This window comes from Pleurodeles waltl, chromosome 7 (genome assembly GCF_031143425.1).
Source record: "Pleurodeles waltl isolate 20211129_DDA chromosome 7, aPleWal1.hap1.20221129, whole genome shotgun sequence".
NCBI lineage: Eukaryota > Metazoa > Chordata > Amphibia > Caudata > Salamandridae > Pleurodeles > Pleurodeles waltl.
The window spans coordinates 1,508,272,530-1,508,286,308 of record NC_090446.1 but is presented as its reverse complement, the minus strand read 5'-3'; the positions used below and the strand labels follow the sequence as shown (position 1 = coordinate 1,508,286,308).

Sequence of the window (13,779 nt, the reverse complement as noted above, 5' to 3'; positions counted from 1 at the left end):
TATGTCAATACCTATATGTAGCTTCACAATGGTCACTTCGAATATGGCCATGTAACATGTCTAAGATCATGGTATTGTCCCCCCATGCCAAATATGGTATTGGGGTGCCAATCCCATGCATCTCCGGGGCTCCAGCATGGACCCTGTGTACTGCCAAACTAGCTCTCTGGGGTTTTCACTGCAGCTACCGCTGCTGCCAACCCTCCGACAGGTTTCTGCCCTCCTGGGGCCTGGGCAGCCAAGTCCCAGGAAGGCAGAACAAAGGATTTCCTCTGAGAGAGGGTGTTACACCCTCTCCCTTTGGAAATAGGTGTTAAGGGTTCGGGAGGAGTAGCCTCCCCCAGCCACTGGAAATGCTTTGAAGGGCACAGATGGTGCCCTCCTTGCATAAGCCAGTCTACACCAGTTCAGGGATCCCCAGCCACTGCTCTGGCGTGAAACTGGACAATCCCCTGTCCATCACCACCCCAGGGGTGGTGCCCAGAGCTCCTCCAGTGTGTCCCAGACCTCTGCCGTCTTGAATGCAGAGGTGTGAGGGCACAATGGAGATCTCTGAGTGGCCAGTGCCAGCAGGCGACATCAGAGACCCCTCCTGATAGGCTCTTACCTGGTTAGGTAGCCTATCCTCCTCTGAGGACTATTTGGGGTCTCTCCTGTGGGTTTCTCTTCAAATAACGAATGCAAGAGTCACCTGAGTTCCTCTGCATCTCCCTCTTCGACTTCTGCCAAGGATCGACCGCTGACTGCTCCAGGACGCCTGCAAAACAGCAACAAAGTAACAAGAAAACTACCAGCAACATTGTAGCGCCTAATCCTGACGGCTTTCTCGACTGTTTCCTGGTGGTGCATGTTCTGAGAGCTGTCTGCCTTCAGCCTGCACTGGAAGCCAAGAAGAAATCTCCCGTGGGTCGACCGAATCTTCCCCCTGCTACCGCAAGCACCAAACTTCTGCATCACCGGTCCTCTGGGTCCCCTCTCATCTTGACGAGCGTGGTCCCTGGAACAAAGAAGCTGGACCCAAGTGACCCCGACAGTCCAGTGGTCCTTCTGTCCAAATTTGGTGGAGGTGAGTCCTTGCCTCCCACCGCGAGACAGTTATCCTATGTACTGCATGATCTGCAGCTGCTAGGGCTTCTGTGCACTTTTGCAAGGAATCCTTCGTGCACAACACAGTCCAGGTCCCCAGCACTCGGTCCTGCATTGCTCAACTCGCTGAGTTGACCACCGACTTCATGGGACCCTCTTTTGTTGTGTTGAGACAACCGCCGTGCTCAGATTTCATGAATGCCTGTTTAAGTGCTTCTGCGGATGCTGCCTGCTTCTGCATAGGCTCTCTCTGTTGCTGAGTTCCCCCTCTGTCTCCCCCTCCAAGGGGCGACCTCCTGGTCCTTCCTGGGCCCGGGCAGCACCCATTATCTCCAACTGTGACTCTTGCAGCTAGCAAGGCTTGTTTGCTGTCTTTCTGCGTGGAAATAACTCTGCATCCTCCAGCATGCCGTGGGACATCTTCTAACCAAAGGAGAAGTTCCTGGCACCTTCCGTTGGTGCAGAATCTTCAGCTTCTTCCACCCGGAGGCAGCCCTTTTACACCTTCATCCGGGGTTTAGTGGGCTCCTGCCCCTCCCCACCCCCGGACACTTGTGTGACTCTTGGACTTGGTCCCCTTCCTTTGCAGGTCCTCAGGTACAGGAATCCGTCTTCAGTGCTTTTCAGTCAGTTGTTGCCTTTGCAGAATCCCCTATCTCGACTTTACTGTCTTTCTGGGGTAGTAGGGTAACTTTACTCCTACTTTTCAGGGTCTTGGGGTGGGGTATCTTGGACACTCTTAGTGTTTTCTTACACTCCCAGCGACCCTCTACACACTACACTAGGCCTGGGGTCCATTCGTGGTTTTGCATTCCACTTTTGGAGTATATGGTTTGTGTTGCCCCTAGGCCTATTGTCTCCTATTGCATCCTATTGTATTCTACAGTGTTTGCACTACTTTTCTAACTGTGTACTTACCTGATTTTGGTTTGTGTGTATATTTTGTGTATATTACTTACCTCCTAAGGGAGTATATCCCCTGAGATACTTTTGGCATATTGTCACTAAAATAAAGTAACTTTATTTTTAGTAACTCTGGGTATTGTGATTCCTATAATATAGTGCTATATGATATACGTGGTATAGTAGGAGCTTTGCATGTCTCCTAGTTCAGCCTAAGCTGCTCTGCTATAGCTACCTCTATCAGCCTAAGCTGCTAGAACACTACTAATCTACTAATAAGGGATAACTGCACCTGGCACAAGGTGTAAGTCTCATCAGGTACCCACTATAAGCCAGGCCAGCCTCCTACAGAGAGTACCCTCTTTTTGCCATGGTTACCTCCACTTTTTGCCTGCTGTCAGTGCGTTTTGACTGTGTTCACTGGGATCCTGCTAACAGGACCACAGTGACTGTGCTCTCTCCCTCTAAATTTGGTTGTTCCTGACTTAGTACAACCTACAATTGGCATACTGGTGTCCTCATGTATGTCCCTGTTATATGGTACGTAGGTGCCCATGGCACTGGGGCACCAGCAGTGCCCCATGGGTCTGCAGAATGTATTGTCCGACCCAATGGAGCCCATGCAAAATGTGTCTGCAGACCTACCACTGCAGCCTTCATGAAAAGATGCATGTACCCTTTCACAACAAGTCACTGCACCAGGTCACTGTAAGTCACCCTTATGGCAGGCCCTCCTAGCCCAGAAGGAAGGGTGCAGGTACCTGTGTGTGAGGTCACCCCTGCATGAGCTTGGGTGCCCCTACGAACTCCACCTTCAACTCCCTGGACTTCGTAAGTGCAGGGAACCTATTTTACCCATGTACTGGACACAGACCACTACCTGTGTCCAGCTACATATGGATAACTCCGAACCTGGGCATGTTTGTTATCAAACATGTCGGAATCATACCCCAATATAGTTGCCAGTATTGGTTGTATGAGTCCATGCACTCTGGGGGCTCCTTAGAGGACCCACAGCTTTGCTCCTACTGGTTTGCAGGGTTTTCCAGGCAGCCCACGCTGCTGCCATCCTACAGACGGGTTTCTGCCCTCCTGCTGTTTGACCAGCTCAAGCCCAGGAAGGCAGAACAAAGGATTTTCTTTAGGAGTGGGAGGCAACACCATCTCCCTGTGGAAACAGCTTTACATGGCTTGGGAGGGCTAGCCTCCCCAAGCCACTGTTATGCTTTGAAGGGCACATTTGGTGCCCTCCTTGCATAAACCAGTTTGCACCAGTCCAGGGACCCCCGGTCCCTGCTTCGGCACGGAACTGGACAATTGAAAGGGGACTGACCACTCCCCTGTCCATCACCACCCCAGGGGTGGTGCCCAGAGCTCCTCCAAGTGGCCACTTGATTCTGCCATCTTGAATCCAAGGTTGGCAGAGGCCCCTGGGAGCATATGAGTGGCCAGATCAGGCAGGTGACGTCAGTGCCCCCTCCTGCCAGGTTGTCGCCCTGCTAGGAGACCAATCCCCCTTCCTGGGCCATTAAGGGTCTCCATCTTAGATGGGTCCTCAAATTCGACATGCAATATTCCAGTAGGACTTCTCTGCATTGTTTACTTCATCTTCTGGCTACCGGGACTGCAACTGGACCCTCCAGGAACCAACAACCTGCAACTCCAGCGACAACTCAGCTTGCAACATTGTTTCTCCGGCTCCTTTCAGCAACTGCAGCACTTCACTGGCTGTGAACCCTCTGAGGGTGGCAAGTCTTCAGCCTGCACAAGAAGCAAGACGGAATCTCCCTTGGAGTGAAGGAGTTACTCCCCTGCATCCGCAGGCACCAACTACAATGATGATGGCGGCATGGATCCTCTCTCCTCCTGAACAGTTTGGATCCTGCATCACAGGTGGTGCTCTGGAGTTGTTCCCTTTGTCCTCTCTACCAGCTGTCCAACTTGAGAGATGGTGAGCCCTTGCCTGTCCTTGCAGGACAGTACCCCTGTGCACCGCAACTCTTCCACGGGATCTTCAGGCTCCATGTAGCCTCAGCCTCCAGCACTCTTCCCTGTCTACTGCTCCAGATACGTGGGACTCCTCTCCAGGTGTACTGGGTGGGCCTCACTGTGACTCCTGCGCCTGCTGCCTGTGAGTCATCTATGGGGGTGCATCCTCATCTTCTGGCTCTTCTCACTGCTGAGGGTCACCCAGGACTCCCCTCTGTGGGTTGAGTCACCATGGACCTTGCCTGGTCACCGGCAGCTCTGCAAATCTTCATCTGCAACTTTTGCCTTTGCCAGGGATTGTTGGTGGTTTTCCAACAACACTGACTGAGTGCAACTCTTCTTCCGTCATGGGACACCACCTTCATCACTTCTAGGTCTCCTCTCCTGCTCCAGTGCTACAGAGCTGACTCCTTGTCTCTACCATCAACAAGGTCCTGCATCTCCAGAACGGTGGGTGGAGGCTTCTGCCCCAACAAGACACTCCATCTTGAACTGGACTTGGCTCCTTTGCTTTGCAGGTCCTCTTCTGTCGGGATCCACCTTTTGCGCCTTGCAATCTTGTCTGGGCCTTGCACAGTCCTCTTCCAAAGTTCTTCTGTGGGTTTGGGAAAAAACAGGTAATTACCTCTCTTCTCCTGGTCGCTGAGGGGAACCCTGGTACTTTTGGGGTTCCTATTTCCTCCAGCTCCCCTCTACAGATTCCACTTCCTTGGGTGGGGGTCTGCCTCTCGCATTCCACTTACTTAGTATATGGTTTGTTCACCCCCCAGGGTCTGCATTGCTTATTGTTGTTTCACTGTTTTCTATTACTTCATATGCCAATTTCTGACTGCTAATGTCTATATAATAGTGTGGTTACTTACCTCCTATTGGAGTATTGACTATCCAGGATTTTAGTGTTTGTGTTACTGTAATAAAGTGCCTTTATTTTTGTAACACTGTGTGGTTCCTTCATGTGTGTAAGTGCTATGTGACTGTAGTAGTATAGCATAAGCTTTGCATGTCTCCTTGATAAGTCTTGCCTGCTTATCCGCAGCTACCTCTAGAGAGTCCTGGCTTCTTAGACACTGCCTACACTTCACTAATAGGGGATGCCTGAACCTGGTATAAGGTGATAACACCATAGGTGCTCACCACACACCAGGCCAGCTTCCTACACTACTGATTTCACCCTGCATTATAAGTGTTCAAACACAAAGGGCCTCATTATGAAACCACCAGACTTGCAGATGGCGGTCTGACCACCACCAATGTGGAGGTCCGAGCACTGCATCACAACCCTGGCAGTCGGGCCACCAGGGAACTCCCAGCACTGCCAGGAATGGAGATCCCAGAGGTCTGGAGGTAGCAGTGGTCCTAATCCACCAGGGCAGCACTGCAAGCACAAGAAGACCCCCTTCTCCACCAGCGGTTTCTTGGCATGGGCAGTGCAGGGGCCCCCCTGGCCAGCAACATTGCAATGTTCACTGTCTGCTTTGAAGACAGTGAACATTACAAGGGTGCTGGTGCACCCTGCGCTCTACAGCATTGCTGCCGGCTTGATTACAAACTGGAGACACTGCTGTTGGCTGTTTCCCGCTAGGCCAGCGGGAGGAAACTCAGGTTTCCACCCACTGACCTAGTGGGAAACTCATAATGGGGCCAGCGGTGAGGAAGCCTCTATGGCAGCAATCTTCCCGTCAGAGGTTCATAAAGAGCCCCAAACTGTTTGAGTAACTGCAGTGCTTGCTACAAATATGAACCTAGGGATATGGGCCAGGGTCGGACTGGGGCAGAAAATAGGCCCGGGCACCAAATGAGGGCAATTTTAAACCTTTAAAGACACTTTACACTGGAGTTTTGCAAGGTCTGCATGCATTAGTGCTTTCTAAAGGCAATATTTTTTATTAATTTCAATAAAATCAATAGTAAAAACTAGCCAACAAGATCATAAAACAGGCCCACAAACCTAAACAACTGTCCCACACTCTGATCTATCGGCCAGTCCTATATGCCAGTCCCACCATTGTTTGAGCATGTTTTTAAAATGGGGACAGTATGTGTGGCGTTGAAGCTAAATATCTGGTTCTCTCAACAGAGCACTTCTCAAAACCATCTGACACACTATGGCAAAAGCCAAAAGTAATTTTAAGGTGCACATGAAATCATATCACAGGCATATGAGGTGCCTAACAGAATAATTTCCAACATCTCTGCCCCACTCCCTTTGCAGAGTCAGAGAAGTAAACTAGAGCATCACTCACGAGTTAAGAGTAACCTCCTCTCTAATCAAGTTGTTGATTAACCAGTGTGATTGGCAAACAAAACAAACTCAAAAGCAAAACAAATGGCATGCATTGGGCATAAATAAATATGGACCAGATGCACTAAGCATTGCTATGGTCACAAAGGCTTTGATTCTCTGTTTCTGACTGTAAAATGTTTTTTCAGATGTACCACTTCCGTTTTAAGAGTCACAAACGTTTTTCAGATGCCTAAATTGGGAGTGGGAGTGGATGCCGGATAATGGATCGGTGTCTGGATGAGGCATGTTGTAAGCTTCCCTTCCAAACATTGAATCGGCATAACCTTTGTGGATGTCATTGAAATTCAATGTTTTTCAATCTTAAATAGTTTGGTTTAGGTATAAATACTCTTCCACGCCCTTCTAGAAATAGCGTATTTTTTTAGGTTGAGCATTCAAGACCTCTTGTATATACTTTAGTATATACTTCTATACTTCTTTGTGGGCTCTCTGCTTTTTCATTGGTTTGTTTCAGTGTCCTTAAAAAATCCTTGCTTGTTAGTGGTCAATCCTTGCTCTTTGTCCCACATTTTCCACAGTTGTACACTCCCCTGGAGCATGGCCCTAGTACTTTTACCCTTCCACTTGTGCCAATGTGGCATGTCCTTAGGGACTATTTTTTCTGAGGCTAATAGCATTTGACCAGAGTGCTGGATGTTTCCAGTGGCTCCAGTCTGTTTTTGCTAACAGGGCTCTAAATCATGTTCTTCTCTGGTTACATGTGCTGTGCATTTAAAGACTGAGGTCAAATGTTAGAGGCTGTTTTATGAGGGCGCCTAATTCTGCCCCCTGCCTCCCCTGTGCAAAGACAATCAATTTCCTTACGCACTGCTGATGCGTAGGGAAAATCGCTAATGTTACAATATTTTAAGTATATTCTCCCAATTCAAAATGGCCGCCGCATGTCATGCGCGATGACGTAATTTACATCATGACGAGGCCGTCTCTTTTCTTTGCTGCTGTCTGTTTTGTTTCCTTTTTCATCTGCTCGTCGAACTTGTTATGCCTTGTCTCCTGCCGTCGAAAATGCAGTTTATTCAGTGTTTCTGTCTGGGAGATAGAGAACTTTCTTAGTCCCCTGAACTCCAAGTTCCACAGATATATGTTTCTTTGGAGTATCATTAATTAAAAAAAAAAAAAAAACTTTGTTTCAGCATCACTGCATGGGTCTCACATGCACAGTGAGAAAGCGTGAAAGTAAAGTTTTGAAAATTTATCGTGTATTTGCAGCATTTACATAGTAAGACTTGCGACGTCTTAAACAAACTAGTGCGTATGAAGTAGGATGTTGCCGGTTATCGGGTGTTGTCACACTGAAAGAAGAGCTGCAAAAGGATAGTTGTGCATTGGCAGACTTAGTTAAAAAGACATTAGGGACAAACAAATGAAAAGCCGCAGGACAGCGAGAGAGAGAGAAAAGGAAGAACAAATCCATAACTAGTACAGCAACTAGAGAGAGAGAGAATTGGAGAACCTAACCTCACATAGGTGAAAACACCTCTCTTTTATCTCTGCTCACATTGAAATAGCGGTCGGCAAAAAATTTGTGTCAAATCCCCGACCCTTGTACACAGTTGATAAATCATATGTGTGTCACAATATTTTGTTACAACTGTTATGCGAAACTGTAAACGTCAGGTTTAGTTAATTGTGTAGATTAAGGGGGATACGTTCTAAGTAAGTTTGTTAAATCCAGTATGCCACGGATACTAACATAGAGTGATCTGCCTCACGCTTAATTTAGTATTAAAAAAACAAGCGTGTTGCGGTTTCCTTAATTAACGGGTGCTGTGGTTTCCTGGATGGCTTTATATGATAAAATACGCATTCTTAGTGCAATCGTCAATTACAATGGGACTTGATGACATTTCACCTACGAATTGCAGACAGGACTTGTATCCGTTAGTTCTTAGTAGACGCGAATCAGAATATGCATGTCAAAAACATTGCACAATTCAGTTGAAAACAGAATGGGGCAACTTGAAAGCCTAGCCCATGACACGTTCTTTGCTGTTAGTGTTTGTTACAACCGATCCGCTATATGAAAACATTGTAAGCGAGGAAATCCAAACATCTGGGATGCTCGCTGGTTCATACACACACGATCACACAATTTACTCAAGCGAGCCAGTCAGCTTTTGAGCCCAGGTTGCCCTTCCTCAACAGCCTGCGTTTCATCCACTAGTCCGTATCTACTCCTTGCCCTCATTTTACACAGAATAATAACATGTCGTGTTTAGTGTTATTTGAAAATCGGAATTATTGCAATAAAATCGACGTTAGGAAATACTTGTATTACATGTATATAGTATGACACTGTATGTTAAATTCTGTGAAAACAAATCGAGTATGATTCAGTATTTAAAGGAACAAATGCACACTAAGTATGTTTATTTCATCAGATAAAGGCATCCAGGAAACCACAACACACTGCTAATTCAGAAAATCACAACACACTTTTTTTTAACACTAAGTTAAGCGTGAGGCAGAGCACGCTATGTTAATATCCGTGGCATACTGGATTTAACAAACTTACTTAGAACGTACCCCCTTAATCTACACAATTAAACCTGAACATTCTACTGCCAAAAGTTTATTTCTGATAATGGTTATTATGATAATTGTATATGTTTTAAGATAGAGGAAGAAGGTAAATGGAAGTGCTTTAGTTAAATGTTGAGCCACTGGAATTATATGGCAGGAAAAGACGAAATTATTGGGCAGGGTTGACCAATTAATGTGGCAAGAAAATACCGGTTATGAATTTATAATGCCAGTAGCTCTAAATCGAGAACATGCGAGAACTATTACAATACAAATGCTTGTTTTTATTTACACTGAATACCATTTACAAGAAATAATACTCCCTGCTAGGTGCAATCTATTTCGAAGAGTGCATTACAATAGCAACACCGAATTAAAATGAATTATAATTACCAACACAATTATTTTCAATGCAAACATCAAACGTGGACCAACATTGCAAAATCACACCTGCAGGGTTAATTTAGAGAGTGTTTCTTAAAACTGCACCGTGATGCTGCCAAAGGAAACCAGGAACCGGTTCCTGAGAGTGGCTCATGCTACTTGAATATATATATTTGCCCAGAGCTTATTATGTCAAATGGCCAGATTTGTGTCAGTGGAACATGAAAAGCGATAGATCCTTCTGAGCCCATCAACAGGCTCCTCACTCTCTGGAACTCCCTCCGGCATCTTTTCAAGCCCAGGCAGAGACATCACAGCTCAGTACACAAGACATGGGATTGCAGGTGACAGAATATAGCAAAAGGACTGTGAGAGGTGGGCACCTGGGCCCAGTGGCGTAGCGTGGGTTGTCAGCACCCGGGGCAAGGCAAGTAATTTGCGCCCCCTAACCCGTGGATTTTAGCACTCGCGAGTGCGAGCGCGCCCCCCCCAGATGTTGCGCCCGGTGCGGCCGCCCCCCCCTGCACCCCCCACGCTACGCCACTGCCTGGGCCCAGCACAGGCCTTTCATGGCTGCCAGGATGGGCAGGATTGTGAACCCGAAAACTGCCCTTGAGGAAATGTTCTGACCAGCCCAACATATGTGAGTGAACTCAGGGAGCAATCCTGCCCGGAAAGGAAAACGAGGGAATAGGTTCCCTCTACAGAAAGTAAGAGAGAATGCACTCATGCATTTTAAAGCACTACTTCTTCATGTGTTGGCTGAAATCCATAAAGGTTGCAAGCAGTTATGAAAGGGAAGAACTGAAATATTCCAGTACTTTGAGGGTCCACCACAGCACCCAAAATCAATGTATTTCTTCAGGTCAGTACGAAAAATGTGCAAAAACTGCCATGACAGAATCAAACACCAGCAGGTTTAGAAAGGTGAATTCCTCTGGTATGCTAAGCCCTGTTTGAAGTAAAAGGCATTTCGAGGTGCCAAGAACCACAACTCCCAGCCCTTGCTTCATACATCTCCTCACCATCCTTCTCACTGACACTGGGCTGTATTTGATACAGGCCCAGATTTAAGAGGGCCTAGTGCCATTCCAATGCCACATTAGTGTCATTTTTTTAATGCTAATGTGGCGTTGGAAGGCCAAAAACGCCACACCATATTTACAAAGCGGCGCAATGGTTGCATTGCGCCACTTTATAACCCCTTGCATCAGAAATTGCCTGCATCAGGCATAATTTATGCAAGGAGGCGTTCCGGCACTAGAGGGGCTGAAAAAATGGCACAAAGAAATCTGAGAGACTTCTTTGTGTTATTTTTATCAGCATTTTTAACGCCTGCTCTTAGCAGGCGTTAAAAGGAGGCACCCATTGTTTTTAATGGGCCTCTGGGTGGTTTTTATACTCTATTATCTATCATCATGTTTTACTCTAATCCTGCAAAGTGCCGGAATAGCATAAAAAATGATTACACTAGTAACCCTGACTACCACCATGGTGCATCGTATTTTAAATTTGGCCATCACATGGTGGCGTTATAGGGTGCTAAGGGGTACAAGAAAAATGATGCTGCACTAGGTGCTGCACCACTTTTCATAAATCTGCCCCACAGTGCTTAGTACTATGGTTTCAAGCACTCGGAGCTTCCTATTCATGACAGCTCCAAGATGCAACTGCTGATCTGGCTGCAGAAGGAGAGAACCCTCTATGCACCCACACATGTGCTGACGCGCCATTTTCCAAGCCCTCCCACGATATCAAACTCCCTGTAAACTTGTGCTACTTTGACCAGAGAAGCCTGTAAGCCTTCAGCAGCTGCAGGCACTGGGATGGGGCTGCTGCTAGAATGGAGCTAATGGTGATTGGACCACTGATTCCCATCCAGCTCTGAAAACAGCCTCTTAGACTGTCGCCCATAGCGGACTGAAGGACTGGCCAGAGTGGCTCAGCAGGCCAGGCTAAGGTTCAATGTTGCCCTCCTGATCCAAGACACCAATGGGGCAACCACTGGGACGATCAATAGTGGCTGAGAACTGCCTAGGGTCCATCTCTATGGTTATTTAATATTTACCCTCTGAGGAAAGGCTGACAGATGTATTGGCAGGGAGCCCTCTTTTCACTCGCCTCAGCTTACCTGCTGTTGTCTCAGTGTATTTGGAAACACAAGCATCAGATCTGCTCCCACAGGTCATTGAAGAACCCGTGCAGTTGGAGGCCGCAGAACTGAAGCAATTCACACAGGAGAGGGCATCGCCTGGAAGGAAAGAGAGAACATTTCTGTTAATCTGAGATGCCACTCCAGGCCAATCTCTGTCCCCATTATATGTAAGGCCACACAACAGCCCCTTTCATTGGCAGGACCACATCCAGTCTGATTGTCCCTTTTACAGTCATCTAGAACAATTAGTTCAAAAGCTGTACAGTTTAGTATAATAATTTAACATGCAAGAAAACTTCAAATTATTCCTTTTTTCAATCCTGGTATTTTCTCTCTGTCAGCCTGACTTGGTCCATGCTGTAAAAAACCTCAAATAATTCAATCAATGGTGTCCTGCTTTGTGTCTCTCATCCTATTGGGGACACGGTTGGTATCATAGACCACAAGCTGTAAATCCCAATACACAATCAATCACCTGAAGGCAACAATATGATGGAGCGAGAACCATGTCCTGCTATGGGATACTGCAGTGTATTATTTTCTATGCATTTCGGCTTTAGGGGAGAGAGCACAGGGTTGCCATAGTATAAGTCTTTTATCCTTTTTTTTCTAGAAATAATTTAGAGGTGCAAAAGAAGCTTTTTATTGGTTGCCCTCTGCTGGGGTACCAGTGTGTCCCTAGTGAAGACCCAACACAGCCAAAAGACGCAGGCTTGTGAGGTGGGCCGGTGGGGGCTTGAAGAAGTTTCATAGAGATAGCGGTAAGCCTTTGTGTCTCAGTTGTCCTGCCCTTTGTAAAATAGGGCCACACTCTGCTCTGGATATAATTCGTTCATCTCTGGATGAGGGTCATCTCTCCATCTGCGGCTGAGGATCTAAGCACGTGCTCGCCCAACGCTGGAGAAGCAAACTCAGTCAGCCCAAGGTGAAGGTCAAAGCAATGCCCTCTTGGGACTGTCCAGACTGTTCCAGCTGTGAATAAAGCTCAGGATCGGCCATCTCTGGTAAGGCTGTGCTCACTCCACTCTAGATGAGGCTTGTAATCACTAAGCGCTTGATCTCTCGCCTCTAGATGAAGCTTGTAAGCATCAGCTCTGGATTATTCACAGACACACAACTCTAGATATATCCTAGACCCACCCAACGTGGGATAAAGATCAGGCTACTCCAGCGCTGAATAAACAATCTCAGGTCCGTACAGTTGCACCCAGGCCTAATCCTTGCTTGCGCCCATGGTGTATTAGGTACAGTAACAGAGGAATCCTCACCATAACAGAAGGGAGTACAGTCACCGGGAAAGAAATGGGTGTGTAGTGCCTCACTGTGAAAGCACAACCTACGGCAACACTTTATAACACGTTCCTTTGATTGTGTAGTCTTTACTTCTGCTGTAACATTAAAGAACTTGCAGTGTGAGTCTTGAAATCAAGCACGAGTAATAATCCGATAATTAAAGACAGAAAGTTCTACTCCGTGGGCTACCAGGCTCCATTCTGCCTTCCCTTAGGGGCATCCTACACATAACAGCATGTCTCATCCAGAGCCTGAAGTAATATGATCATCTCGACCGCGTCCTGACAGAACTCCATTGGCGCACCGTGCCAGCCCCATTCTCTTCAAAACCGACTGCATCATTCACATGGCAATAACAGTCACCACCTCCTATTTTGTAGACAAGCTCACCATCTCTGGTGGTTCCTGGCACACCAGCAGCCAGGACACATTGGACTGCAGACTGAAGCACAAAAATGAAAAAAACAAGGTAGCGGGCATTTTCCAGCTATGCACCCAGGATCTAGAACAACATCTTGCATCTACCCCATCGCTGCTTCAATTTAGAAAAAAGTTGAATACTCATCTCCTTAATGAATACTACATCACAATGAATTAACTGTCCACAACTCAGCTTCCTCTCATATTATTCATTGACTCTGCAGACTTTTAGCAAGGTTTGCGCTACAGAAATGTCCTAAATATACATATAACTCCAGATAAAGCTTGAGCCCACTCAAACAGCAAAGGCAGAGAGTTCCCGATAATAGTAAAACCCATTCAGTTCTGGTTAAAGCAGAGGTACACAGAGGCAATTTCTGGATGAAGCTTGGAATTTTTCAGACAGCAGATCTAATCATATGCAGAAGTAAATTATGATCAATATTTATGATTACTGAAATACCTTTTCAATACACAATGAACAAATGGTAAAGGTCCAGTGGTTTCTGGAAGCAGATTTATATCTGAAATAAAAATGGAAAAATACTCTAGCTGTACTCAAGCTCATTGTAAAATCTACCAGCTGAAGCAGGACCAAGCAATACTAGTCCATTATCGCATTGCTGTAAAGATTATATAATCACGTCATGTGTCAATGTAACTCCCTAGGTTGTCCAGAAAGCTCAAGTAATAGTATTCTTTGGTCTGTTGACAAATACAG

The 13,779-nt window shown here is 46.5% G+C and overlaps 1 protein-coding gene across 1 annotated transcript in view; it reads right to left on the bottom strand.

Annotated features, from left to right (window-relative positions):
• LOC138247450 (phospholipase A2 inhibitor and Ly6/PLAUR domain-containing protein-like) overlaps positions 1-11,440 on the bottom strand; it is an 87,921-nt gene extending 76,481 nt beyond the window's left edge. Inside the window, exon 1 of the mRNA XM_069202076.1 lies at positions 11,322-11,440. Coding sequence (XP_069058177.1) covers positions 11,322-11,379 — 58 coding nt within the window. The 5' untranslated portion in view covers positions 11,380-11,440. The remainder of the gene's footprint in view (positions 1-11,321) is intronic.
• Positions 11,441-13,779: the final 2,339 nt, after the last annotated feature.